The sequence below is a fragment of the Castanea sativa genome, chromosome 9 (assembly GCF_040712315.1).
Source record: "Castanea sativa cultivar Marrone di Chiusa Pesio chromosome 9, ASM4071231v1".
Classification (NCBI taxonomy): Eukaryota; Viridiplantae; Streptophyta; class Magnoliopsida; order Fagales; family Fagaceae; genus Castanea; species Castanea sativa.
Genome location: NC_134021.1, coordinates 10,277,562 through 10,302,933, shown reverse-complemented (window position 1 = coordinate 10,302,933; position 25,372 = coordinate 10,277,562). Strand labels below are relative to the sequence as shown.

The 25,372-nt window shown below is 33.7% G+C and overlaps 2 protein-coding genes across 4 annotated transcripts; one reads left to right on the top strand and one right to left on the bottom strand.

Annotated features, from left to right (window-relative positions):
- The first annotated feature begins 3,317 nt into the window (after positions 1 to 3,317).
- Positions 3,318 to 8,707, top strand: LOC142609527 (CAAX prenyl protease 2). 2 transcript variants are annotated; one of them, XM_075781130.1, is made up of 8 exons: positions 3,318 to 3,685; positions 3,893 to 3,952; positions 4,116 to 4,328; positions 4,760 to 4,871; positions 5,353 to 5,424; positions 5,524 to 5,586; positions 6,637 to 6,714; positions 8,464 to 8,707. In XM_075781130.1, exons 1-8 carry the CDS (start codon positions 3,482 to 3,484, stop codon positions 8,595 to 8,597), a joined length of 936 nt encoding a protein of 311 aa, XP_075637245.1. In that variant the 5' UTR covers positions 3,318 to 3,481; the 3' UTR covers positions 8,598 to 8,707. The 2 variants fall into 2 exon arrangements, with proteins under 2 accessions (XP_075637245.1, XP_075637244.1); XM_075781129.1 differs by lacking the exon at positions 6,637 to 6,714 and having other exon boundaries at positions 3,342 to 3,685.
- An 8,242-nt stretch (positions 8,708 to 16,949) lies between these two features.
- LOC142611031 (protein LITTLE ZIPPER 4-like) lies at positions 16,950 to 18,796 on the bottom strand. Of its 2 annotated transcripts, none has more exons than XM_075783038.1 (2): positions 18,681 to 18,796; positions 16,950 to 17,491 (listed from the first exon to the last, which is right to left on the bottom strand). In XM_075783038.1, exon 2 carries the CDS (start codon positions 17,451 to 17,453, stop codon positions 17,220 to 17,222), a length of 234 nt encoding a protein of 77 aa, XP_075639153.1. In that variant the 5' UTR covers positions 17,454 to 17,491; positions 18,681 to 18,796; the 3' UTR covers positions 16,950 to 17,219. The 2 variants fall into 2 exon arrangements, with proteins under 2 accessions (XP_075639153.1, XP_075639154.1); XM_075783039.1 differs by lacking the exon at positions 18,681 to 18,796 and adding an exon at positions 17,738 to 17,827.
- Between the last annotated feature and the right edge of the window lie 6,576 nt (positions 18,797 to 25,372).

Sequence of the window (25,372 nt, the reverse complement as noted above, 5' to 3'; positions counted from 1 at the left end):
AAATGTACAGTGAGATTTTGATTTTTGTGCGTGAGGGCAATTTTGACATTGTATGCTGAAAGTTTATCAGTTCAGGTGGGTTTAACGGCGCGATGTTTGAGAGGTGACGTTTCTTGGGACTCGGTATTACCTTCTTGCCCCTCGAAAGGTAAAGTGAATTACTTTGCCTTTCATGAGAAGAAACGCGTCACTTGATACATCGAGTGGGCAGCACGTGTGTCCAAATGTAATTTACGGTGAATAAATATGTAAATTAGATTTCACATTAAAAAAAAATGTAAATTGCATTTTAATTTTGCACCAAAATAATATTTTTTTTTCCCAAATACCGTAATATCAAAAGTTTTTTTTTATCCACAAATTTTAAAATTTTCTATTTTCATCGTTAAATTTGTAAAGATTTTTTTTTTAATTTTAGAGATAAAATTAAAGAGGAAAAAATAATTTTAGTATAAAAAAGATGTTTTAAAATTTATAGATGAAAGTGAAACATTTTCAATAGTTTAAAATGATAAAAAAAAAATTATATAGTTTAGGAACAAAAAAATGAATTTGTTAAAGCTTAAAAACAAAAAATAAATTTTTAATAAAATTTAAGCACCAAAAATAATATATTACCCTAAATTTTACTAGTATAGATTACGCACTTAAATTTTGAAATTGTATTCATCTTGATTTTTACACTTTAAACATTTTTATGACAATATTTTACGTTTGATTTTTCTTTTTATAAAAGTTTGATTTTTTTTGTTTTTACATTGACCTCATGTCTATTTAGTTAGTAATATCACTTTAAAGATATTTAATATTCAAATTACTAATAAAAATAAACAAGATAATGAATATAAAAATGAAATTAAACATAATGGTCAAAAATTTATAATAAATACTTAAAATTTAAATAATCCCAAATTTTGAGAACTAAATTATACTTTCATATATAAATTTTATAATTTATTTTTGGTAGATGACTTTTGTAGGGATGAAGGGCCTAGATAATAATATTGGGTCGTGGGCTGTACCCCGAGGACATCAAAGAGTCTGAAGACAAGCACGTATTAGTGAAGACAAGTAGATTGTTGGGCCGAGGAAAATGTCTGATCATAATGAACAAGTGATGTTGTCCAAGGAGCAATCCTTCATCGACTAATAGGCTGGAAGCCTAAAGTCCGATCACCCATCAAATACTAGGCAGTGACAACCGTGCTTGGGAGGATAAGCTTTAGAGAGAGTTGAGTCAACAGAAAATTAAGAAATATCTGGGAAGAAAATTGCTACTACCGCATTGAATGCTCTGCATCTAACCCCCTGGTCACATTAATGTGGAAGTGATACTTGAATAGTGACTTTCAGTCTTACAGTTACCCACAAAGACTTCAGGAAGGTGTTAATGGGACAAGTATCAAGAAGATTAGCAATCTGATCTACACGTGGAAGACTGCGATGAAAGAAAGGAAGGGAATATAAAAGAGAAGGATTCCATTACAGGGGGATCATCAGATATCCAGAAAAGAAATCATTATGTAACCAAGAACTTATATTTGTATTAGCATAGGAGACATATAGAATAACATGCCATCCTCAGACTTAACCTAGTACACTTTCTTTTCAAACTGTTTGTCTTACGCATTCTAACACCAACTAGCCTATTGTGATCTAGATTCTAACTCATTGAACGTTCAGTAACAGACCCACTCTTTATCAAATTTATTGTTTTAAGCTCATTGGGCCATTGTCCAAATCTTCTAGGCTGTGAATCAAATCGTGTCCTTACAACTTTTTGTGTGTGTGTGTGTGTTATTATTTCAAGTGATGGTTATGATTCAAAATGAAAAAAATTCCAATTTTTTCATTAAAAAACTAATTAGTTTTATTGAGAATAATCAAACGTATACATCAAGTATAATTTTTTTTTAAATGTATAGTTTAATTTAAAGCAAGCGTGAATTATTTTTTTAAGTACATAAATAAATAATAGCTATTCTTGGAACTTTGGCAACCAATTTTTAACAATTTTATAGAATAAAGATTAATGAAATTATCATGCTTCTCCCTTAATATGTATCTTTTTTTCATAATAGGTAGAGTTTTGTTAAGTATTAAATGTTCAACTTTGTCTTGATAATAAAAGTAAAATGTTTAAGTTTAGCTTAAGCTAAAACCAAACCTACAACCAATATTTGAGCTCGAGCTCATCAAAAAATCCCAAAGCTTGAACTTAACTTGATTTATTAGTTAAGTTGAGCTCGATCTCAATATCCAATAAAAGTATATTATCAAGCTTGATATTCATCAGCAAGATATGAGTTTATTTTAAAGCACATATCAAACTTATTACTAAGTCGATAATTGAGCCTAGGCTCATAATTTTTTTTTTATTATAAATTTTATAAATCAAGTCTTATTGCTAATAAGTTTGTTCACAAACAATTTGTTTTTCGTGGGCTCAACTCGTGTGTTAAACAAGCCTTAAACTAAGACTCAAGTTTGGTTTATTTATAGATAAACAAACATGAACAAATTTATTTTATGAACGACCCACTTTTTATTGAGCAAATACTACCATGCTTTTTATTTTTATTTTTTAATTCAACAAATACTAATTGTTAAGTCACGTCATTTAAAAAATGCCACTCAATTTTTCCATTAGATACCTAAGCAAAAAAAAAAAAAAACTAACGGAAGTTAATGGAGAGACCAATAGATCTCATCTTTAAAATCTTAGGAATTAATAGTGTTCATTTCAAACTTCAAGAACCAAAAACACTAAGTAGGTAAATTTTAAGAAGCAACTATGTAGTTTAACCTATAATATTCATCCAAAAAATGTTATTTTTTTTAAAAATTAATTATACATAAGTACAAATATAGTTTTCTTAAAAAAAAAAAAAAAAGTTACGATGAAAAAGAGAAATGCTAACATCCCATAAAGTTGCACAGCTCGCCAATTGGGCAAATTGTGAATAGTATAAATGTGGTAGTTTATGCGAGGACGTATCTTTACCATATAAGAACGCATGGCTTTCATTTGTTCCTAAGCATTACCTTGCTTGTTAGTTGAAACCTTCCCCTTTTTTCGAGTTATTTTGACTTTTACTTTTGGCTCTTGAATAGTATCGATGTGATGATAATATTAAGTACACATGTCGATTTGCGGCAAAATTGTTACAATTTCATTTGTTCCTAAGCATTACCGTTTGGAAACCTTCCCGTTTTCTCGAGTTATTTTTACTTTTATTTTTGGCTCTTGGATAGGCCTAGTGGTTTAAGAAAAGAAATAGTAAGTGAGTACCGAGTAGAAAACTAGAAATGGTAGAGAGAGATTCCAAACAGTTACACTGAGCACAAGAAAAGTATAACAAACCTGCAATCCGACCTTCCAAGTAAACCACCCTTAACTAAAAATCTCTCTCTCTCTCTCTCTCTCTCTCTCTCTCTCTGTGTTTTAGGGTTTGTGAAACAAAAGGTAAAGCTCACAGCAATGGAGGAAGAAGCCATTTCGAAATCGGCGGCGGCGACGGCCTGCACCGCCATGGCTTTATTGTACGTTGCGATTCTTCACGCTCCCACTTTGATTCTCCGCCTCCCACCTCCTCCTTCCTTCAACAGCTTCATGATCCGACGCTTCATTGGCGCCGCCGTTTCCTCCGTTCTCTCTCTCCTCATCTGTACTCTCATCCTCCCAGTAAGCACTCTCTACTTTGACTTTCACCAGTAGTAGTAGTGATGATGATAAAGACGGAGTTTATCGAGGTGGTCGCCTCGGCTTTTGTGCCGAGAGCGATCATTATCAATGAGTCAAACGACACTTGGCACAAATTTATAAACTAATTTGAATTTTGATTGTGCTTTCGCTTTTAATATATTATTATTATCTATGATATAATTTCAGATAAGAAGTAAGGAGGCGTCAATTCTATTCGATGTTTACGGAATCCGAGTTGATCATTTAGTGAGTTGATCGTATCGATTATTTGATTGAATGCTTGCTAAAATTATGTTTTCGAATGGTAACTTTTCGATTTGCATTCTTTTTTATGGTATGCAGATTGGGAAAAGAGTGAATGGTTGCTAAATTTGCACGCTGAAAAATTGCGATTTTGTGTATGAAACAGTGGCAAGCTGTGGTGTTACCTGTTTCCTTGACTTGTTTAATGTATGCGGGATCTTTGGTCCTCAAGGCTCTGCTATTGGTGGATTGGTGGAGAGAGCGTGTGAGTCGAGGTGAAGAACTTTCGTATGAGTACATCCAAGGTTCCGTGCAAGGGTTTGTTGATTCTATAATTTCAGTTGCTTCCAATGTTTCAGCTTGGCGTAATTATGTTGTGGTGAGTATGGTGTGCCCTTTGAATTTAATTTTAAGAATTTATGCCAGATGGTATTGATTTTTTTCATTATTAACCATTGTAATGATGTGTACTATAACATAGGAACGTTTGTGCGCGCATGTGTGTGTGAGAGAGAGAGAGAGAGATACTCGTAAGACTTTAACCATTGATGATATTAGGCCTAATTTAAAATGCATCATGAATCTTACACCCGTTTTCCCCCAACTATTGAATTATCAAAAAAAGAGTTTCCTCATCATTGCTTTGTTTGCTTATATTGTGAAATTTATCAAAATGAAAGATTAGTTGATTTGTGATTGCCCTTTTCATTATTGAATCTTTACTGATTACTTGTAATTCAGTTGATTGAAAGATGGAACCCCAAGTATTTTCAATTATACCTCGATTTCTAATGTTGCTTTACTGAACAGGCACCACTTACCGAGGAGCTGGTCTTCAGGGCATGTATGATACCTCTACTTCTCTGTGGAGGATTTAAACCGTACACTGCCATACGTCTCTGCCCTATTTTCTTTAGTTTAGGTAATTTTATAAAAGTCATTTTGAGCATATGTTAAATCTATGATTTAGATAATTATATATATCTTCTTTTCTGATGTACATAGAGCATGGTGTGATGAGGGTGACTTATGTATACCATCATTGATGTGTTTTAGGAATTAGATGGTCCTTAGGAGTAAGGTTGTTGTGCAATCAATTTTTTTTCTAATCAGCTGTTGATCTATGAAACTGACATTCAGGTTTAATGTGAAAATGGATTTGCACATAATCTATCCGTCACTGCTTTGGAGTTAATTCTAAGAAATCACGATTAATTCACCCTCATGTTAAAATATGACAAAAGTGAGTTGCTATTGTGGAAAAGAAGGAGAATCATCTCACCCTTTGAAGTCATTAATAAAAAAATCAGGAGAATCCTCATCCTGAGTTTACCTGAGCATTTAAAATATTCATCCTGATCATTTTTTATTCCCAGTTTCACTGTTTTTGACATTTTTTGCAGCACACCTAAACCATTTAATGGAATTCTACAGCAAGCAAAACTTTAGCCTGATAAAAACTTTCATGGTTGTAGGTAAGCCCATGACTTACTGCTTCCAAGGGATACATGCAATTTCTAAAAACTTTTCTATCCATCAGATGTCAATTCCCTTGTTATATGTGTGGTTTTCAGGTCTCCAGCTTGGCTACACTGTAATATTTGGTTCATATGCATCTTTCCTCTACGTTCGAACTGGTTAGTGATTTTTGACACGCTGGCATCTTATAACTAATGCAAGGGCCAGAAGAATTTTTAAAAATAAAAAATAAATACTCCTTCTGCTGGCTTCCAGGAGAATCTAAGATTGTACCATATTTAGTTTACTATATTTTTTGAAGCCGCGCTGCCAGTTGGTCAATAAGATAAACTACTGTGGGCCTAATTGAATTTTCTTGATGATAATTAGAGTGGACATAGACATGCATATAATGGTTCTCACCTCTATTTTATCTATAAGTAGTCCATAGCAATTTGCAATTAGGATTTTGCTGGGCTAGATAGCATACTGTATCATGTTTTCATTGCATTGGAAATTCTCAGAATATTGTTGTTCTAGGCAATAAGGTAGTAGTTGTTACTCAAGCTTTAGATTTAAGTATACCTTTCAAAATGAAAATGGAAGGGTCTCAGGCTAATGATTATTATCACAGTAGAATGCAGAGTTTAAACTCTACAGTTTATTGTGATTACTGAAGAACAAATGGTATGCAGTTGTTTTAAGTATTTTTGTCATCTTCTTTTGAGTTATTTAATTTCATCATTTACCAGAAAAAGATGAATTTTTTATTATTTATTTATTCTTGATAAGTGATGTGTTATTTTATTTAGCGAAGATGCCTAAGCACAGATATTATTCTGTTCAAAGATCAATGACCCATACTTGCTTGAATAACATAGTTGTTGGTATTTGGGTTTGGCTTTTGATCCTTATATATAGTCATCCAAACAACTCAATTAAGATAATTCTAGATGCTTTTAAATTTTCCTTCTTTTTTCCCCCTTTAATATTTAGTTATTTTACATGGATTATTTAACAGTTCATTCTTAGGTATTGGGAGGCTCCTTTGGTCTCTTTATTCATTTTATAATATTCTAACTCACTTGCTAAGAACCTTGTAGCTTAGTGGCATTACATGGTCTCCCTCATAAGGAGAACTGGGGTTCAAATCCCCCTCACCCACTTGTCTTAGCAATTATCAAAAAATAATATTCCACCTCATTGTTGTGTACTTTTACTCATTTCAGGACATCTTCTTGCTCCATTAGTTGCTCATATCTTCTGCAATTTTATGGGATTGCCTAAGCTGTTTTCACGGAGGAGCGGTATGCCATTAGTTGCTTCTTTGCTATTGAAAAACAAATAAATCTTGGGTTTATTTGTCACTACTAGTAGTTCTGACCTTTTCTTGATGCTTCTCTTTAAATCTGTAGATAAAATATCCATCATAGACTTTGGTTCAAAATTCAAATCCCCCCCTCCATCACTCTCTCTCTCTCTCTCTCTCTCTCTCTACAAGTCCCGACACTATTTATATATTAGGGTATTGGATATTTGGGGGATGTTAATATCTTAAAAAGAAGTGGAGTTAACCTTTTAAAGTATATGAATGTCCTAAGGCCAAGCCATAGGCCATTTGCTTCTGTTTTTTTTTCCTTATTGTTAAATTACCGATTGTCCCAAAAGCTTAAGCTATTAGGAAATTGTGAATTTAATCACTTAACCATAAATCTAACACTCCCCCTCACTTGTAGGCCTAAACTTTCCTTTTATAAGTGGGGGCCCAACAAGTGGGAATTTAACATTTTAAATGGGAGGTAAAGTAAAATCAGGAATCTAACTCGGGATTTCCTGCTCTGATACCATGTTAAATTACCGATTGTCCCAAAAACTTAAGCTATTAGGAAATGATGAATTTAATCACTTAACCATAAGTCTAACACTTATAAAATTTGTTGGTTCTTGGCTCAAATGTGTAATGTATGAACAAGTGATTTCCTATTGTTTTGTTTTATAGTTACCAAATTGAGAAGTCAATGGTGTGATTGGTGAGCTTTATATGATCAAAGAAAACAAGAATAAAATCCTTTGAATGCTCTTACTATCTTATTTTTGATAATTCAATAGTTATAATGGAAGAGAGGAGATTTGAACCGTGGACATCTCCGTTGGCACACCAAGTAGTGCCAACTAAGTTGCAAGCCTCTTGGCAATGCTTTGACTATCTTAAAAAGAGGAGGGGTGGGGGAGAGGGGGGGACACCTTAGTGCTCTGTCCAAAATGTATGGCAGTAAAGGTTGGGCCATTAAGAAGCAACATATACATAAAATGAGTGTAGTTGAAATGAGAATGTTAAGATGAATAAGTGGAAATACAAGAAAAAAATAAAATTCGAAAAAAATAAATTCATTTAAAGATAGGGGTGGCCCCTATTGATGAAAAGATGAGGGAAAGCTGCTTTTGATGATTTGTTTTCAGAGATGAGCGATTAATGAACATGTTCATTGAATTTAAGGGAACCAAAAAAGGTACAGGAAGACAATAAAATTCATAGAAGTAGTAAAAAGGTACATATTAATTTAGGAAGTAACATAGAGTATGCTTTTGGATAGAATAATCAGACAGAATAAAATGACGTAAAAGAATACATATGGCAGACTGTGACTAGTTTGTTGAGGATCTATAGCTAATATGATTGCAAAATTTTGGGACTATGGCTTGGTTGTTGGTTGGTTGGCTCTCTCCAAATGTATGTGGGGAAAAGTTAAAACTTAAGTTTTTCAATGTTGGCCAAGCTTCATCATCTTAGAAATTTCACCACTCTGTTGTGTCTTTGACTATAATCTAAACTGCTGGGGATTCTAATTTCATTGCTTTGGATCTATTCAATATTAAACATGCATTTGCTCATTATAATAATATATTACAGATTTACATGCGAACATAGTCAAATCCTTTGAACTTCAATTTTCTAAGTCCTTGATATCACATTTTATTAATTTCTTGAACCTTCTTTTATCAAAGCTTACCTTTTTTTTTTTTTTTTTTCTTTTTCTTTTTAACGATTGTTTCAGGGATGGTAAGTGTAGCATTTGTTGCGGGAATGGTGGGCTTCCTCTGGCTTCTTTTTCCAATGACACATCCAGATTTGTATAATGATAGATCAGATAGTTGCAAATGTTGGCATGGATATTGTTCTCGGAACTAATAATGTGAAATTTTAGAGAATAGATAGTTTTATAAAAAATAAAACTTGAAGTTGAAAATTGGGGAAAATAGAAAGAAAGCAAAGGAAACTGGAAAAACAAGTTTATGCAACCTCGTTGGTATATTACTTGTTATGTCATTCATTTCAGCTACTCTTGGCTATTATTGGGCCATAATCTCTTCCCAAATAGTAAGAAACCTTTACCTACCATGAGAATTTGTCTCTGGGCTACACCACATGCATTTAACCATTGTCCCATCGGCATTTCAGCAAACCAGCACGCCAAGGGTGGCTTGTGCTATGTGAGTTGCTTGTGCCATGTGAGTTTGGTTTTGTTTTTCTCAACATCCTAAACTGTAGTCTTACTCCGTGTGTTACACAATGTCCTATGCGCTATGTGCGAACATGGCAATGGGTTGTGCTAGGTGGTTGATTGATTGAGACCAAGTTTGGGCACATTCTCATCTCCACTACACGTTAGCCATAGTTTCAATTTTGTACTCCTTTATCTTCCTATGCTGTGGGCTTATAGTACAAGCAAAACACATTTGTGAAACTTATTAATAATGTGTAAAATGGGCCTATACTGGGTATTAATACAAAGACATATAAAGATTATAAATTTTGAATATGCTCGTTCAATGACTTCGGTGGAGTTACGGTAGAAAATGTTGTGCACGCAGAACCACCAAGATCCGGATAACACTTTTGGAGATCAACATTCACAGCTTAGACATAGCATTCCATTGTTCCATGCACAGGTACCATCTTTTATGCTTCTTGAAGGGTATCATTATATCTGGTTTGGATAAGAATTTTGGTCCGTTGGGTGTGAAAGCGTAGACACTAGACGGAGAATACTGCAAGGGTGCTACTGTTTTTGGGAAAATATGTTTTTACTGGTCTTCAATTTTTTTCCCTTCCTTTCTTCAAACGGAACAACCAGAGATAGAATAAGACCGATTCCCTAAATACCTCTGTGGATATTCTTCAATATCCCGGCTATTCATGGAACGCTTCCAGAAGTAGCTCAATAATACCCTGGCTTGCTTTATCGTGGTGGTTGCATGATGGAGATTAGAGAGAGGAGGAGAGGTGGATGGGGGCAGAGAGAGGAGAGACATGGTCAATGGACCAAGTCATAGAAATGGATTCAGAATTAGGCATAATCCTCGAAGGATTAGGGGTAAAAATAAGAGGATGATGTGTAATCCTCTTATCCAATAACACAAAAGCCAAGTGGCTATATGTGTGCGTGTATTTGTGGTTGGGTCGAATTATTTATTGGGTGAAAGATTTTCACACTTGATATCTGCTCGAATACCTAAAGTTTCGCCCATCTTAGATTTGTTACTTGATTGCCCAAGGGACTGAACTTGCCCATGATCTTTTGGGTCAAACCCAATTGGTTGGGGGGTCGGTTCTCTAGGTTTTGAACACTTTTAAATAGCACAATCAGTTAGGAACCATGTCTCATGAGTGGAGGTTACCATTTTAATCTTCTCTTCCCATTTCTTAGGACAAGTCTAAAGCTTACTTAAAAAAAAAAAAAAAAAAGTCTTAACTGATTTATTGGCTACACAATACCTAGAGAAGTAGTTCTTGAAACTTCTTGTCTATTTTTGAAACTTCTTCTCTAGTGAATGGTAATAATCTTCATTTAGCAATGAAGCACGAATACTTTAAATTAGTAGTTGTAACTGTATCGGGCATATTTGATTCTCCAACAATACAAAATAAATCTTCTTTCTTATTTTTCTTGGACTCACCCGCTAGCTTTCTTTTTGATAAGCTAATTTCTTTTACAATTTTGTTATGTTTTTCTCGGAAAATAGAGTTTTGTTATTTAAATATATATTTTATGCCATTTAGCATTTGTAGATTGTCTTTGAAATTCAAAAAAAAAAAAAAAAAAGAAGGAAAAGAAAAGTATAATATGTCCTCATAATTTTTTTTTTAAAGAAAAATATATTACGTACCAAATGGATTGGAAATCAGTATTCATGAATGGGATAAGTCTCTATATCACATCTCTTCTTCTTTTTTCTTCTTTTTTTTTTAAGTCAAATTTGTGATTCGGGCCAACTCAAGGTGAATGCCAATTAGGCCACGCTGCATTGGCTTATATCCAATAATGATGATGCACAAAATCGTCAGTGGGTTGATTGTCCATAGGTGCACCAATTAGGGTACCTAAAGAATAAGAGAACGAAAAATCAACAAAGAGTACCAGTTGGATGCCGGCTAAAGACCTTTCGAATGTTAAGTCAGTAATGAGAAAATCTCCAAGAACTCAATAGTGTGAAAGTTAGAAATTTTCACGTACCTTAAGGAAGAGGATGTTTGATGCTTATATAGTGATGTAGAGCTGATCAAAATCCCTTAAATGTAGGAGCTTTTCTTATAGAGAAAATTTTGGAGTTAAGGCTCTAAGATCTTAGGGCTTCTCTTCCCATTAAGGGAAGATACGAATGTGTAATAGGGTCTTTGGGAGTAGTGTGCAAGTTATTTCTATGTAGGGACACATGCGCAAAAAACATGTAAAGGCTCGTGGGACCCTGTGTATTTAATTGTTTATATGATCATCCATTCGTTGGCATGATCATCCATTCATCGGCATGATTATCCATCTGTAGGTATGCAAATGATGAGGTGCGAATCGTTTGTACATTACGTGGGTTGCCCGACGGGTCTTCAAGGAGAGTGGAGCGCCAAATTGTTGGAACTTTAAAGGGATTGAATGGGGACTTTATCCCAACGGATCTTTGGTTGGTAGGTCCCATTGGAGAAGGCATCTATCTTGATGGATCAAAGACAAGGTATTTCACCCTGACGGGTTAAAGTGCCCAGAAGACTTTCTTAGACAAAAATACCCCTATCAAATAATATTAATCATAACTAAAATGAAAGGACACATTTGCCTTGGTAAATATTAAATACTGATCCACTGGACCATCACAAGAAGAACCAAGAGATGAACAATTTGGAAACTGGGTTGGGGAGGGGGGGGGGGGGGGGGGTTGTTCCTTTAAGGCTTGGGTGTATTCTGATTTCTGAGTTTCTGACTCTTCTCATTTGACATTCTGAACGCTTCAAGGATTTAGATATTGTTATGATGACCCAGAATCTGCAGGGTATCTTAGTGAAACAAGGGGAAACTTGGCAAATATTATATTCAACCTGTTGTAGCCACACAAAAGCCATTTTACCCGTTACAATTTTTTTTTTTGGTTAAAGGGAAGTACAAACAGAGCTACCTCACACTAGTAGTGAGACCAGTTTCAGACATCCTATCAAAATATTATATACACTCACAGAGGTCATATTATTTAAAATGTTTTTGGATCGTTTCCAAAATCCAAATGTCACCTCTTGTTATTCAGCAAAAAAAAAAAAATGTCACCTCTTGTCATGTCATGGGTTCATGACATTCATTCCAGCTTTGAGCATTAGCCAATAGTAGGAATGTAGGATAGTTATTATAGGACCTAAATTTTACTATAACTTTTTTTCTTTTTTTTTTACAATTATTATATGTGATAACTGTATCTAGTTGTCTATTATTTTTGTGTAAATCTACCACTAATAAATTGTGATAAAATTATGACATAAAAGGTTGCAGTTCTAAATTTTCTCATAGTAAGAAGTATTTCTTATAATTTTTTCATAATTATTGCTATGGTTTTGTAATTAGCGTTTTACTAACGTATGCTCTTAGGGTATAAGTAAATAAATTATTTTAAGAAATTTTTTTATTAAAAAAATGAAAAATGACTAAGGGCCGTTTGGTTTAGAGGTAGCTGAGTTTTTATAACTCAATTTTCAAAACCCATAACTCAAACTCGAAACTCATAACTCCCTACTCAAACCTCACCATCACTAAAAAAATTACAAAACACGTGTTTGGACTCAATTCTCAGTCACATATCTCTACAACTTTTCCCCAAAACTGTGGACCCCACCACTGACACTACTAAGTGTTGCCTACTGTTGCTACTCGCGTCTCATTCACCAAAAAACTTCTTCTACTTTACTTCTCCCACTGAGTCATCGTGGAACCACCCACTACCACCACTGAAACACCAGCCACCATTGAACCACAAACCCACCATTGAACCAACACCAGCCACCATTGCCAACACTGAAGCAAAACCCATCACCGAAGCAAAACCCAGCCAACGCCCAATTGAAGCAAAACCCATCATCGATTCAAACCCAACCAACAACCAATCGAAGCAAAACCAACACCGAAGCAAAACCCACACCAAAGCAAGACCCACCACCGGTTCAAACCTAGCCAACATCAGTTCAAACCCAACCTAGCCAATATCAGCCTCCACGATCCACGACCTAGGGCCATCCATGACTGAAATGACCCAGGAATTAAAACCCAACCAACAACGATCCACCTCCCACGGCTGCCTTCTCCTTCAAGCCTCCTCCACACCAACCCCAGACGCAGCCATAACCCCCACGCAAAACCCATTAGCAGCCCATACCACCACCATCACCATCAGCTGATCTAAAGAGAAGAGAAAAGGAAAACGGAGAGAGGGAAGTGAGAAAGGAGGGAAATTTTTGGCTGAAATATTTTGAGGGAAGTGAAAAAGAGAAATGGTCTTCGCCTTGAATTTGCAACAGTAACAACCTTGAGCTGACATGACAATATAGAAGTTGTGGGCTCCATAGAGTTCGAAAATTTACAATGGTGCTAGTAAGTTATGTATCTTAGTTTTTGAAAACACTGGATTCTTGTTTTGTGTTTCCATCACTCACTCGAAACTCCTCTAAACCAAACAGACCCTAACTTTTTTAACTACTTTTTAAATTTTCCATTAAAATTACTTAAAATAAATGATTAATGTACGTCCTAACTTCTAAGGGCATATATTAACTGAACCACTATAATTAAAGTAGTATTATTTTTATTATGCACCAAATAAATCAAGTCATTTTGCGAAAAAGTATTATGAAAGATATTGCTTAATTTTTTTATTTTAATATAAAATTTCGATTATAAAGATGAGGGTTTTGAGTTTTGAATGATTTTATTAGAAATACTTGCTTCCGTTGCTTTGACAAATTATTTAGCTTTTTGGTATATATTTTTAGAAATTGGGACCGAGTCTAATTGTCAGCTGACCCCATTCCTTCCGGGTCATTCTAAAAGCCTAGATTCAGTCATCATAGCTTGGCCCTTAATTGAGCTTCCCAAATTGACTTGCTGAGTTGGTGACATGGTGTTGTGACTGGAGTCCAGGGGTCTATAATGTGCAGGGAGGGCCATGGAGGTTGAGGCCTGGCTTTGTTAGATGCACTTGAGTTTTGATTAGACATTCTTCATATTATTGTGATGGGTTTGTTTTGTTTGTTTGATGGTCAACCTGGCAAATGCCATGGGGCTATGTCTTGTCCAAGAGTTTCATATTCGTGGCCTTGTGGTGTGGGTTACCACTTTGTCAAACTTAATAAACCTTCATTGACTTTTTTTCTGCTGAATCTTTTATGACGTTCTCTTTGATTTGATCCTCCCATCATCTCTATTCTGAGACAGAATCTAAATGAAAAGCCCCTTTTCTAATCTTACAATTTTTCAATCTTTCTTCCTTTTTTTGGTTTTTGAGTGAAAAACTTTTTTCCTCTTAAAAAAAGACACACTACAAAGCTTGACCTCTTATCTTATGTAGTGATACGGTCACAGTGTACAAAGTTATGGTACTTGGCAATCTTGCCAAACCAGCACTAGTTTTAGAGTGTACAATTTAAGGTCAAGAATAAACTGAGGGAGTAAAGAAAATTTTGCTTGCAAGGACTTCTAGAAGCTCTGCCAACATCCTCATTAGGATTCAGTTTTTCACAGAATTTCCTGGTGGATTAGGGATAGACAATGATGATCGCGGTAGATTTGCGTGATAATTGGATTCTGAACAGCTAACAAGTATGATAGCAAACTTATTTGTTAGTTACTCTGCTTTTTCTAGTATTTGGTTGATGTAGAACTAACAGTCCAAACTTTCATTGATTATAAAAGTATCAAACTGTAAGAAGTTTGAAAAGTAAGATGTACTGGCTAGTAGAAATCATCATGGCCAATGATCGAATTGTATAAAATTTGGAGGCAAGGATTTGCTGCAAACTCAAATCTATAAAATAATAATGTGTCAATATTTGAAAACAACACTTGTCTAGAGCAAGTAAAGTACCGGATAGGTGTTGTTCTTTGGATATTACACATCAATATTTTGCAAGATTTGCTGCAAACTATTTATGATAGGCTAGATTTATTCAAATTTGCTATTTATGATTTTTTTTTCTTTTTGTTATAATTTTCAATTAAGATTTTTTTTTTTGAGGAAATACTTTTTTTTTTTTTTTTTTTTCAATTAAGAGTTAGAATAAGGTCTTGTCAATTTGAGGATGTTTCCTAGAGTTTGTAATATTATTTTATGTAATGTTCTCAAATTTTCCTATTTTTATCCTAATATTTGACCTAGCATTAAATAAGGATTTTTAGCTGCCCTAAAATTTCTTTACTATATATTAGTGGTTGTAACTCATGGACATTTAGACTATTGAATAATTAAAATTTAGAATGTTTCTCATTTATATATATATATATATATATATATGGATTCTAAAGAGTTTTCCCTTATGCAATCAAGAAGACTCTTAAGGATTTAAGAAATTATTCTTGAAATAGAAGTGCTCTATTTCTTGGGCTACCCTTTTGCATTAGGTTCATGTGTTTTAGTTTGAAGCATTTTGTCTTAGGATTGATCAATCAAGCTTGCACTCAATAATGACTATCCAACCCAAAGCCACGTATCATTGCACACCCTTAACGTGATGATTACTCTACAAGTATAAGTTCTTGTAGGGTGGGAAGGAGGCAAGAGTTATGGTTCAAGTATTAAGGGAGGAGTTTCACACAAATATACATCTAGATTAAGGTAGAGTAAAAATTTTATCTCAAAAAAAATAAAAAACCCAAAGTCATGTGATTTGAAATTTGTTGGCTTCGAAAGTAGGTTTGGTCAACATTGGGTTGGCACCAACAAAACCAATCAAATCATGTTAAGTATCAAGGTTCTCATATGGAAATCTAATGAACTTGACATGTCCAAAGAGCTTCACCCAATACCATGCTTCTCTGGTCACCATCGTGTCATCGTTCCTCTACTTATGTCTACTTTACTTAATGCGTAATGTTGGGGACACCAACTTTGACACAATTTTGTGTCATAACTTGCCACATGGAGAGTTGTGATTGGTAATGGTGTGTCTCCACATGACCCACTGATACAACCTTATCAATCACAAATTGTCATGTGGTGAGTTTTGGCACAAAATTGTGCCAAAATTGATGTCCTCAACATTACTCGTCATTCCTCGTTGGCTCAATCTTCATTTAGGCTTCACTAGAGATCTTAATATCATTAACAAATTCAACAGATATCTCCATCACCTCGTAATGATGCCACCTAGATTACCAGCATCTAAAGACGACTCGTGAGTTAAACCGATTTCATTATCAATTTAAGCTTATTGGATTGGTTGGTAACTATTTGAAATTCTAAAAAGCTTACACAAGTTTACCTAAAGAAGATTTGGCTCAACATATTCAATTCGATACAAGTTTGGAGAAGAATCGAAATTGGTATTCTTAGAAAAAGAGAAATAAAAAAACAAAATAAGGTATGCCTTTTTTTATATTTTACTAGGAGACATCTAGATTTGAATTGGTGAAACACGTTTTACAGTCTCCCACCTCACTGATCGATCCGTGATCATCCTTAATTTGTCTGATATTAGCCGTGTGTTTAGACTTTGGACACAAACACAACGTAGATTATCTTTAAATAATGATAATAATAATAAATAAATAAAATGCTCCATAGGCTGGATCTATACGTTGTCTGACATACGATACGATATGGTAGCCGTTTGGCATCATTTAAAATTGTCACCATCCTTTGAAAAAAAATGAGAAACATTTTAAATAAATTATCATACATAATAAGCAAGAAAAAAGCACTGCATTTTAATAAAATGCACAAGTCTGTCTGCCACATTTCTAAAATGAACCAGCTTAGAGGGTCATCTTATCCTTTATGCTGAATCTTGGGAAATAAATGGATGCCACTTGATGTGGTTAAACCAAAGAGTCATCTACAGAGTACAGGCCTGGGTGACAGTGCATTCTATTATCTTTCTTCTTTTTTATTTTTTGTTTATTTATTTTCTTCTGAATGGCTGCATTCTGATATGATGAATAATGAAAACAGCAACTGGCTCATTACAGCTAGCTAATAATGCAGATATTAATTTGATCTTAAATGTGAGAGAGAGAAAGAGAGCTAAAATTATGATAAATATTATATTCCTGTCTAGCAGATAGTCTGATACATCCTTGTAGTTCAGAAATCTATATCTTAACCCCCCCCAAAAAGAAAAGAAGATATGATAAAAGATGGAAATAGAAGCAAAAGTGACCCTGGTAGAAAGATACTACAACTGTCCTATATAACTGAAACTGGAACTAACACTGGCTGACTATGGTTTTACACAAAAAGAGGAAAGGGCATCTAAGTGGGGTCAATGATACACATATATCCTGCTAGATCAGTTGCTGGAACTGGAAGGATTTGCATTTGAGCTGGAGTTGAGATTGAGGTCAGGAATGTTATTGTTTGGAGCATTGTTTTTTGGGTTTGATCCCTTGGTCAGCTTCTGTTTGAGCTCCGAGAGCAGTGCTTGATTCTCTTGGTTAAGAAGCTGTGCTTTCTTCCTTAGCTTCTCATTCTCTTTCATTATGTAACAGTTCTGCAAGTACAGCTTTGAGTTCAGCCTATCCATTGTTATGATAAATGTGTTCCTAACTGCTTGTAATGCCCCTGAAACCAAAAAAGAGAAAAAGAATCAGAACCATGAGAAAGAGTATCTTCGGATAATGTTTCTTAATACAACACATGAGACAAATCCTATTATACTATATTTTATTGTAACAAAATATACAGAAAGTGTACAAAGATATATATTAATCGGCCATATAAAATGATAAAGGAAAATTTTGAAGTGCACCCAGTTTTGTCATGGACTAATGGTATATGAACCTATATAAGTATTTAAAGAAAAGTTACCCAAATAATTCAAATACAAGGTGGAAGTGGAGCCAGTGCGATCTTACACTAAAGGTCCAAAGACAAATCAAAATCTGTAGATTCTGTAGCAATTGGAAATTTCTTGCTGTACCCTATGCTTTGCTAGTTATAATTAAAAAAAAAAAAAAATGAGAGCAAGAATGGCAATTATATCACAGAAAAGCAGAGTAGGTGGAGGGCATGAGCAACTCAATATTTGGACCACCCTGACAAATAAATAGAGCAAATTGGTTGTTTTAGAACAAAAAGAGGATATATTGATGGAATATGAGTTGTCTGAATCTGCACTCATTAGATTTCTTTCGGCTGTCCATACAAGAAAGAAAAGGATAAAGCTCATATAACATTCCAAAATGAAGATTTAAACTTGTTTTGTGTTTATATTTGTGTCTATAAGTACAATTCGAAACATGCATACTTACACCAAAGAATATTGCATCTTTTAAACAATAAAGCAGTGGACCGAAAGTTAAATTATACATACAAATACAAATAAAAATTAAAAAAAAAGAAAAGAAGAAGACGGCCACAGCTAGATAAAGACAAGAAGACCATTTAAAAAAGTGGGGAGAGAAACAAATGTTGAGAATCCAAGGTGGGAAACATTCAAAAGACAAGAACATTCTCTCCCACAAAATAAGGTTTTTAAAGATAAACAAAGAAAACACAACAATGCGAACCCCCTCTTGCAACTATCATACAAAATAGAAGAAGGAAAAAGTGAGACAGAGAGTATGGCATATAGCATATAGACATAGAACTAGTTGAACTAGTTGAGAATTTGCCACTAAAACTAGTACCCCTCTAGTGAAAGAATAGAAGATAAAAGAAGTTTGATAGAGAGAGAGAGAGAGAGAGAGAGAGAGAGAGGTGGGGACCTCTTTCTTGGTTTCTCTCTCTTTATGTTTTCAAAAAAGATCACCTTTTAGTGGTTGGTTAGAGAGAGAGCTTTGGCCGAGGAAGTAGAAGAAGCAGCAGTAAAAAAAACGAAGAGTTGTAGTAGTGAGTGAGTTTGTGAAGTGCGTGACAAAGTGAAGAAACAAGGGTGTTAATTTATAGAGCTAAAAAAAACTTAGAGAGAGAAATTAGTAATGGGGGTTGAGTTTGAGCGAGCGAGCGAGCGAGTGAGAGAGGGTGTGGAGACATGCCTCTCTCTTTCTGACACAGCAATCATGCATTTGTAAGCATGTAAGGCGGCGAGTTAGGCTTAGGAACCCAAAAGATTTTAATGTTTTTTTCTTTTTTCTTTTTTCTTTTTGTGTTTATGGTTTCTCTATGAATATGAATATGATGATGGAAATTGGCGTCATGGGAATTATGATGGGTTTTTTGGGTTTGTGCAGAGAGTAAAAGGACATTTGGGGCATAAATTGGTAGCATTATGGGTATGAGAGGGACAATTATGTGACTTCTGGCTAGGGCTTCTAAAATGATGGTGGGCTAGGCCGTCCCAAGATTCGCAATGATGGTTTGGATTGGCTTCGAACCATCATCACCATCCACCACACCCCTTCCTTCATCATCAATTACTCTTTTGTTTTATTTATCTATGTCTTCCTCTTCTTCTATTTTTAGTCTATTTTTTTCTCTTCCAAATTTTTTTTTTAAAAAAAAATTCCTGGTGTTGGGAACTGTTGGTAATAATCATTTTGTGTGTTTAAGACACATTTGCGTATGTCATTGTTGTCTAATAATTATTCCCAACTATAGAGTCATACCAAAAAGATTACATCTATGTGTAGGGGGTAATTATATAAATAAATAAATAATTGGAAAAATCTTATTATTGTCTTGGGGACAATATGTTGTTTCAAGAATTATTCATGATGGGTTTTAGTTTATGTGCCTAGGGGAGTGTATTGTGTAACCCAAATGCGAAATTTTAGAAAAGGGTTTTCCACAAATGAAGGAAAAAAGAAGGATTACATGATGGCAATGTTGTTTTAGTACGAGTACCTTGTGAAAGGCTTTCCTAGGGGATGTTGTTGCATGCCAACTAAAACACCATTTTTACCTCCTATAATTTGCACTCTTTGCACCATTGATGGTGTTTTGTTTTACGTTATTATTCCCATAATTATATTTGCCAAACTAGTATCATAAGTAAAGCATAATTTTTTGCCAAATATAGGGGTTTATAGGCTTGAAATAATGGATTGGAGGGTTTGGGTGAGAGAGTTGGGGCCAGCCCTCACGGGTTATGAGTAGCTTAACGTGAAACATCATGGTGGACAGGTGGTGTTTTGGATGGGTCTTTCTTGAATGGGTGAAATTGTCAACAAGTTTTTGGTGCCCCCTCGTGGGGCTCGTTTATATATCACTCTTCATCTGGGGGGCTATATACTTACATCAATGTAATTATGGGGTTCTCAATCCATGGGCTGGCACTGCCTTAACTTACCTTATTAACCTTAACGGTTCTTTTCTTCAATTTTTATTTATTGAAGAACAAAATTCAATTAATAGTGCTACATAGATACAAGAAATTTAAAAACTTACCCAAAAAAAAATACCAAGAGGAATTAGAGATAAAAAGGTCATTTGCTGCATATATACTTCACAGTTTGTTTCTTTTAAAGCACTTTCCCCTACTTTTGAAATTGTATGATAATAAATATCATCGAATGAAAGTTATAAATTTAAATTTTATTGTGTCCATAATAGCTAGTGCAAAATACAGAAAGATACTACGTTGGATTTTTAGGATAGTTGCTTTGGTTTATTATAATAGATAAACATGATATTTACAATAGTATTTTTTTTAAAAGAATGTTGAATTGGAGGTTGCATGGTAAAATGACTCCCAACTTATTGGTGTGATTGGCTGATTTTCTTGTCCACCTAAAAGATAAATTAGTAAACAAATAAAAAGGAAAGTAGGAGAGGTTGTCCTTGTGTTGTCTACCACTACCATTTGATGGAAAATGTCTTCAAACTATATCTTTATTAAAATAAAAAGAGGAACTTCCAATCAAATCATATGTTGTGATGTTTGCAAATAATTGGAACTTTACTCCCAAAAAAAAAAAAAAAAAAAAAGAAGAAGGAACGAAGAAATTGGAAAATCCACTCCTATGATTGAGGGAACCAATTTGAAATTCTTGATAATTTATGAAAAAAAATACTAAAATTATTACTAATTTTTATGGATTTTTATTTTATTTTATAATTTGATGGTGGGGGCGGGTTATGGAGAGATATAACTCATTGAGGTCTCTATTGGAAATATCACAGAAATAAGAAGTGTCAAATAATTGAGCTACAAAACTCTTGACATAATAGACTATTTATAGGTTAACATGATAATAAATATGATTACTGTTATCTCAATAATATAATAAATTAAAATGATGCGATATTTTTCTAATAATTTTATTTATTTATTTAGGAATAATTTCTTAACCAAAAAAAAAAAAAAAAAACTCCAATCAACTTATCTCTTTTTCCCTTTGCCCCTTATGTAACCAATAAACATTCTCTTCATAGATATTTAATCGCATTCAAGAGGGGGAAAAACTTAATTATAATTTTTTATAAATTATTTGGGAGTTTAATTTCAATTTTTTTTTTAAATTTTTTTTGCAGATTAGTATGAAATTGTATATTTATTAATAAGTCAAAATAGGTGTTTTATCTTACTCTTTTCTACCATACATTTGAAAATCCATATTTACTTTTGTCAATAGCCTGCAAGCCATTTTATGAAAGTTTTAATAATACAATTTTTATGGAAAATATTAAAAGCTGTAAAAAAAAAAAGTTAGTTACTTTTTTCTTTACCATAAAAAGTTGTTAAAAATAGTTCCTAAGACATTTGTTATCTTCTTAATTAAGATTTAAGACAAGAAAGAGTGGTGGTTGTTTCTTCTCGTCCTTCTCTTTTTTATTTTATTTTATTATTATTTAAGAACTCTGATGTCGTGCAGGTAAGAAACATTTAAATTCAAATTAAGAAAAATAACCTAAAAGTGGGTAATAAGTTATGTGAACTTGGGTTTTGTTTTTCTAGTTTGCCGTTTAATCATTTGTTACAATACTTTTTTTCACCTTAATTTGTATTTTTGAGAAAATAAACCTAAACTAAACAATAAGGATATTTTTCAAAATAATGAAAGTTGGACACCAAGAGTTATATTCCAATCATGGTTTTAAAAACTAGTATGGTCTAAGAACTAGTTTTAGATTTGGTTCCCGATTTTTGACTGGTTTTGGCTGGTTATAGCGCTTTTTACAAGACCAGATTAGTGCTCAGTTCCAAGTTGAACTAGCTAGTCCGATCCGATTTTTAAAACTATGATTCCAATTATATATATATATATATATATATATATTTATATAAGTTTCAAATATTACCATGATACCATCAACAAATAACAACACTACTTTTTATAAAAGAAAGGATATAAGAAGTAATATTATTAAAAAAAAAATTATTAATCTTATTCTTTTTCATGTTAGTGGTATCTCAAATAAGGTTACTTTTTTTAAAAAAAAAAAATTCTTTTATTAATTTATTTTTAAACATATAAAATAAAATAGTTTAGTTCCATTCAATTCCAAACCTTTGGGGAGTCAAATATAACAATTACAAGTAGGGCTATCCAGACCAATTAGCCACATGATGGAAGTATCTAACTTGGCGCCACCCGAAATAAAACCGACTCGATCTATGCAAAGAGGCGGTCAATAGTGGGTCTCTGGCTTCAACAACCAATGTGAGTGGATTGAGTGGCAGGTTAAAGGTTTGAAACTTGACAAAAATTTGAATTGATTGACCCAATATCATAAAACCCACTGGAAATCGCAATTCTCTCTCAACCGTTGTCCTCGCTCTCTTTCTTAGTCTTAAATCCAACGAGATCTTGATTAAATCCCGTGACTCACCTCACTACTGCTCCTTCAACGATTTTGAATGAATCCGACCATTGTCCACTCAAACTAGAAACGTCTTGACCTATAGTTAGTGGCTGTTGGCTCCTTTATTAACCTGATGTGAGCAATTTAGGTTTAGATTAAGCACATAGGACAACTCTAATAATGAGTTAATAAACCAAATTAGGGGTGTCAATTTGTGTTCGTGGGTCAGGTTCGTATCGTGTCGAGTCATGAGTATTCGGCTATATGAGTTGACTCGAACCCGATTTGTTTACTAAACGTGTCAGCAATTCTCAACCCGAATACGACCTATTGATTAAACAGGTCAACTCGACACGTTTAACTCATTAAATTAACAAGTTATGTAAAAGTCAATACAAATGACCCGTTTTATAATCTATTTAATCAATAGGTCATAGTTAACCAATATAATCTTTATCAATTCCCATGTATATAAAATTAAAATACATTAACAACTATAAATATAGTAATAAACATATAAAAACAACAATAAATTAAGTAATAATATCAAAATAACTAAAATTTTATAAGCTAAATGGGTCAAACGGGTCAGATGGGTTCGAATACTGAACATGAACCCGACCCGTTTATTAAACGGGTTAACTGTGTCAATTCGAATATGACCCGAATCCGTTTAACCTCAACCTATGACTTGTTTATAAGCAGGTTAGTCGTGTCGGGTTCATGAGTAGTGTTAAATTTTGCCACTCCTAAACTAAATTGTAATAGAACAAAACCATATGGAGTGAATTTTGATTTCCAAAAAGATTGTTAGTTACATTTGAAAGGGGTCATTCTCCTTTACTTGCTATGGTTGTGTGACTTTTGTCACATTATCACACTGTCGAAGTTGACAAGAATTTCTTTATTAAATTGAATTATCTACAAATTTCGTTGTCCGAGTACGTCTTAATTTAAAGTTTTAAACAAGCACTTACGAGTACTTTTTTTTTTTTTGCTGAATAACCACTACGAGTACTTGCATTGCATTTAAAGTCTAAACCATATTTCATTATTTCTGGCTCATAGAAAAGCTCTACGCCACAACCTATGCTCTTAGCTTTGATCTCATCCAGTTCTGTCCACACATCAATTAGCAACATTTTTTACCAGGTCAGCCCATCCGTCATTCAAACTACGATACAGTCAAAGTATAGGGGGGCAAAAGGGCTCTGTCAAAACGTGCAATAGGGAAGTAAATAAATTTTGGCTCAAAACTGTTAATGAATATCCAGGGTTATAAATCTTCTCTGAACACAAACAATGATGGCAAGCCCCAAATAATAATGGTTCCTTCCTCTTGTAATCCTTCAAACCCCTCTTAAATAAAAAGCATTTCTCTTTTTCGTGCAGCAATTTTAAGCCGTCCTTTAATTTTAAAAAGTTGTAAAAAAAAAAGAAAAGAAAAGAAAAAAAAGAAATGATTTTGGGGTTATGATTTAATGGGGGGGGTAAAGGGGTTGTTTATTTTCATAAATGTGTTTGGCAGTGCTCAAAAGATTTGCATGGCCACAGATAACAGAGGCATTCATGAATATTTATCATCATCTTCCACATTGCCTATAATTACAATTTTACAATTATGCAGTGTGGTAATGACCCTTCAATTTTTTTACCCAAAGAAAATGTGTGAGAGAGAGGGAGAGATGATTACCTCACCCATGGGGCGAGCTAAGTGTTTGACCCGTGTATTATGATTGGACAACATGATGCAATATACACGTGAAGTTTTAAAGATTTCCTATTCTCTATCAAATCGAACAAAAGCAAAGAAAAAAAAATCCCTAACTTTTTAAGTTCTATGATTTTATCCATCTCATGTTGTGATCTGATTGGCAGGGTTTGTAGTTTACGTGACCCACAGGTAATGAGTTAGGTTATGTTTTTAAAACCAGGCCATGGGCATGAGGTCATCAATATTATTGTGAGAGCCTTTAAGTCTCTACCACTTTTTTTTTTTCCTCTCTGAAGTCATTTTAATGATTTCACATAATACCAATCCCTGCATGGCTAATGATGAATTTTTTTTACAATTATTATGGGTTAGCAAGTGCATTGAATATACGAATCCTACACGTGAACTAAGAGGGGTTCTTTGATCTTAGGCCTTTGATCACTCATCAGTTACCATTAGTAATGTTGACTTTAAGGGACCACAAGTTGAAAAAAAAAAAAAAAAAAAAAGTACTCATGGTACCCAACTTGAACGCATTGTCTTTGTGTTCATACGGCTTGAGTTATAACTTCTTGAGATTTTCTTTAGGATCAATGCTTGGGAGGGTCATGGAGGAATCATCACAACTAGATATTAATAGCTTTTTCTTTTGAGAGGTGCTACGTCCACAATATTTTTACAACATTTTTACAATAAATCATAGGTGGTTAGTTGTTATTGGTTCAAATTTGAACCTAACACTAAGATTATTTTTTTGTCCCAACAATAATAACCAGTAACATCCTGCTACATAGGATTTGTTGTAAAAATATTGTGGACATATTATTTCTCTTTTCTTTTTTCATTGTCGTTTACTTACATCTTAAAGAGGGTTTTCTTATTACATCTTTGTATTAACAACATATTTGGATTCAATTATTGACAAACCAAGAGTTATGTCCTAAAAAAAAGGTGGGGAGGGGATAATTATAATTTATCACCTTAAATTATACATCTGATTACATTTTACAACATAAACTATAATCTTTATTACACATTTTGCA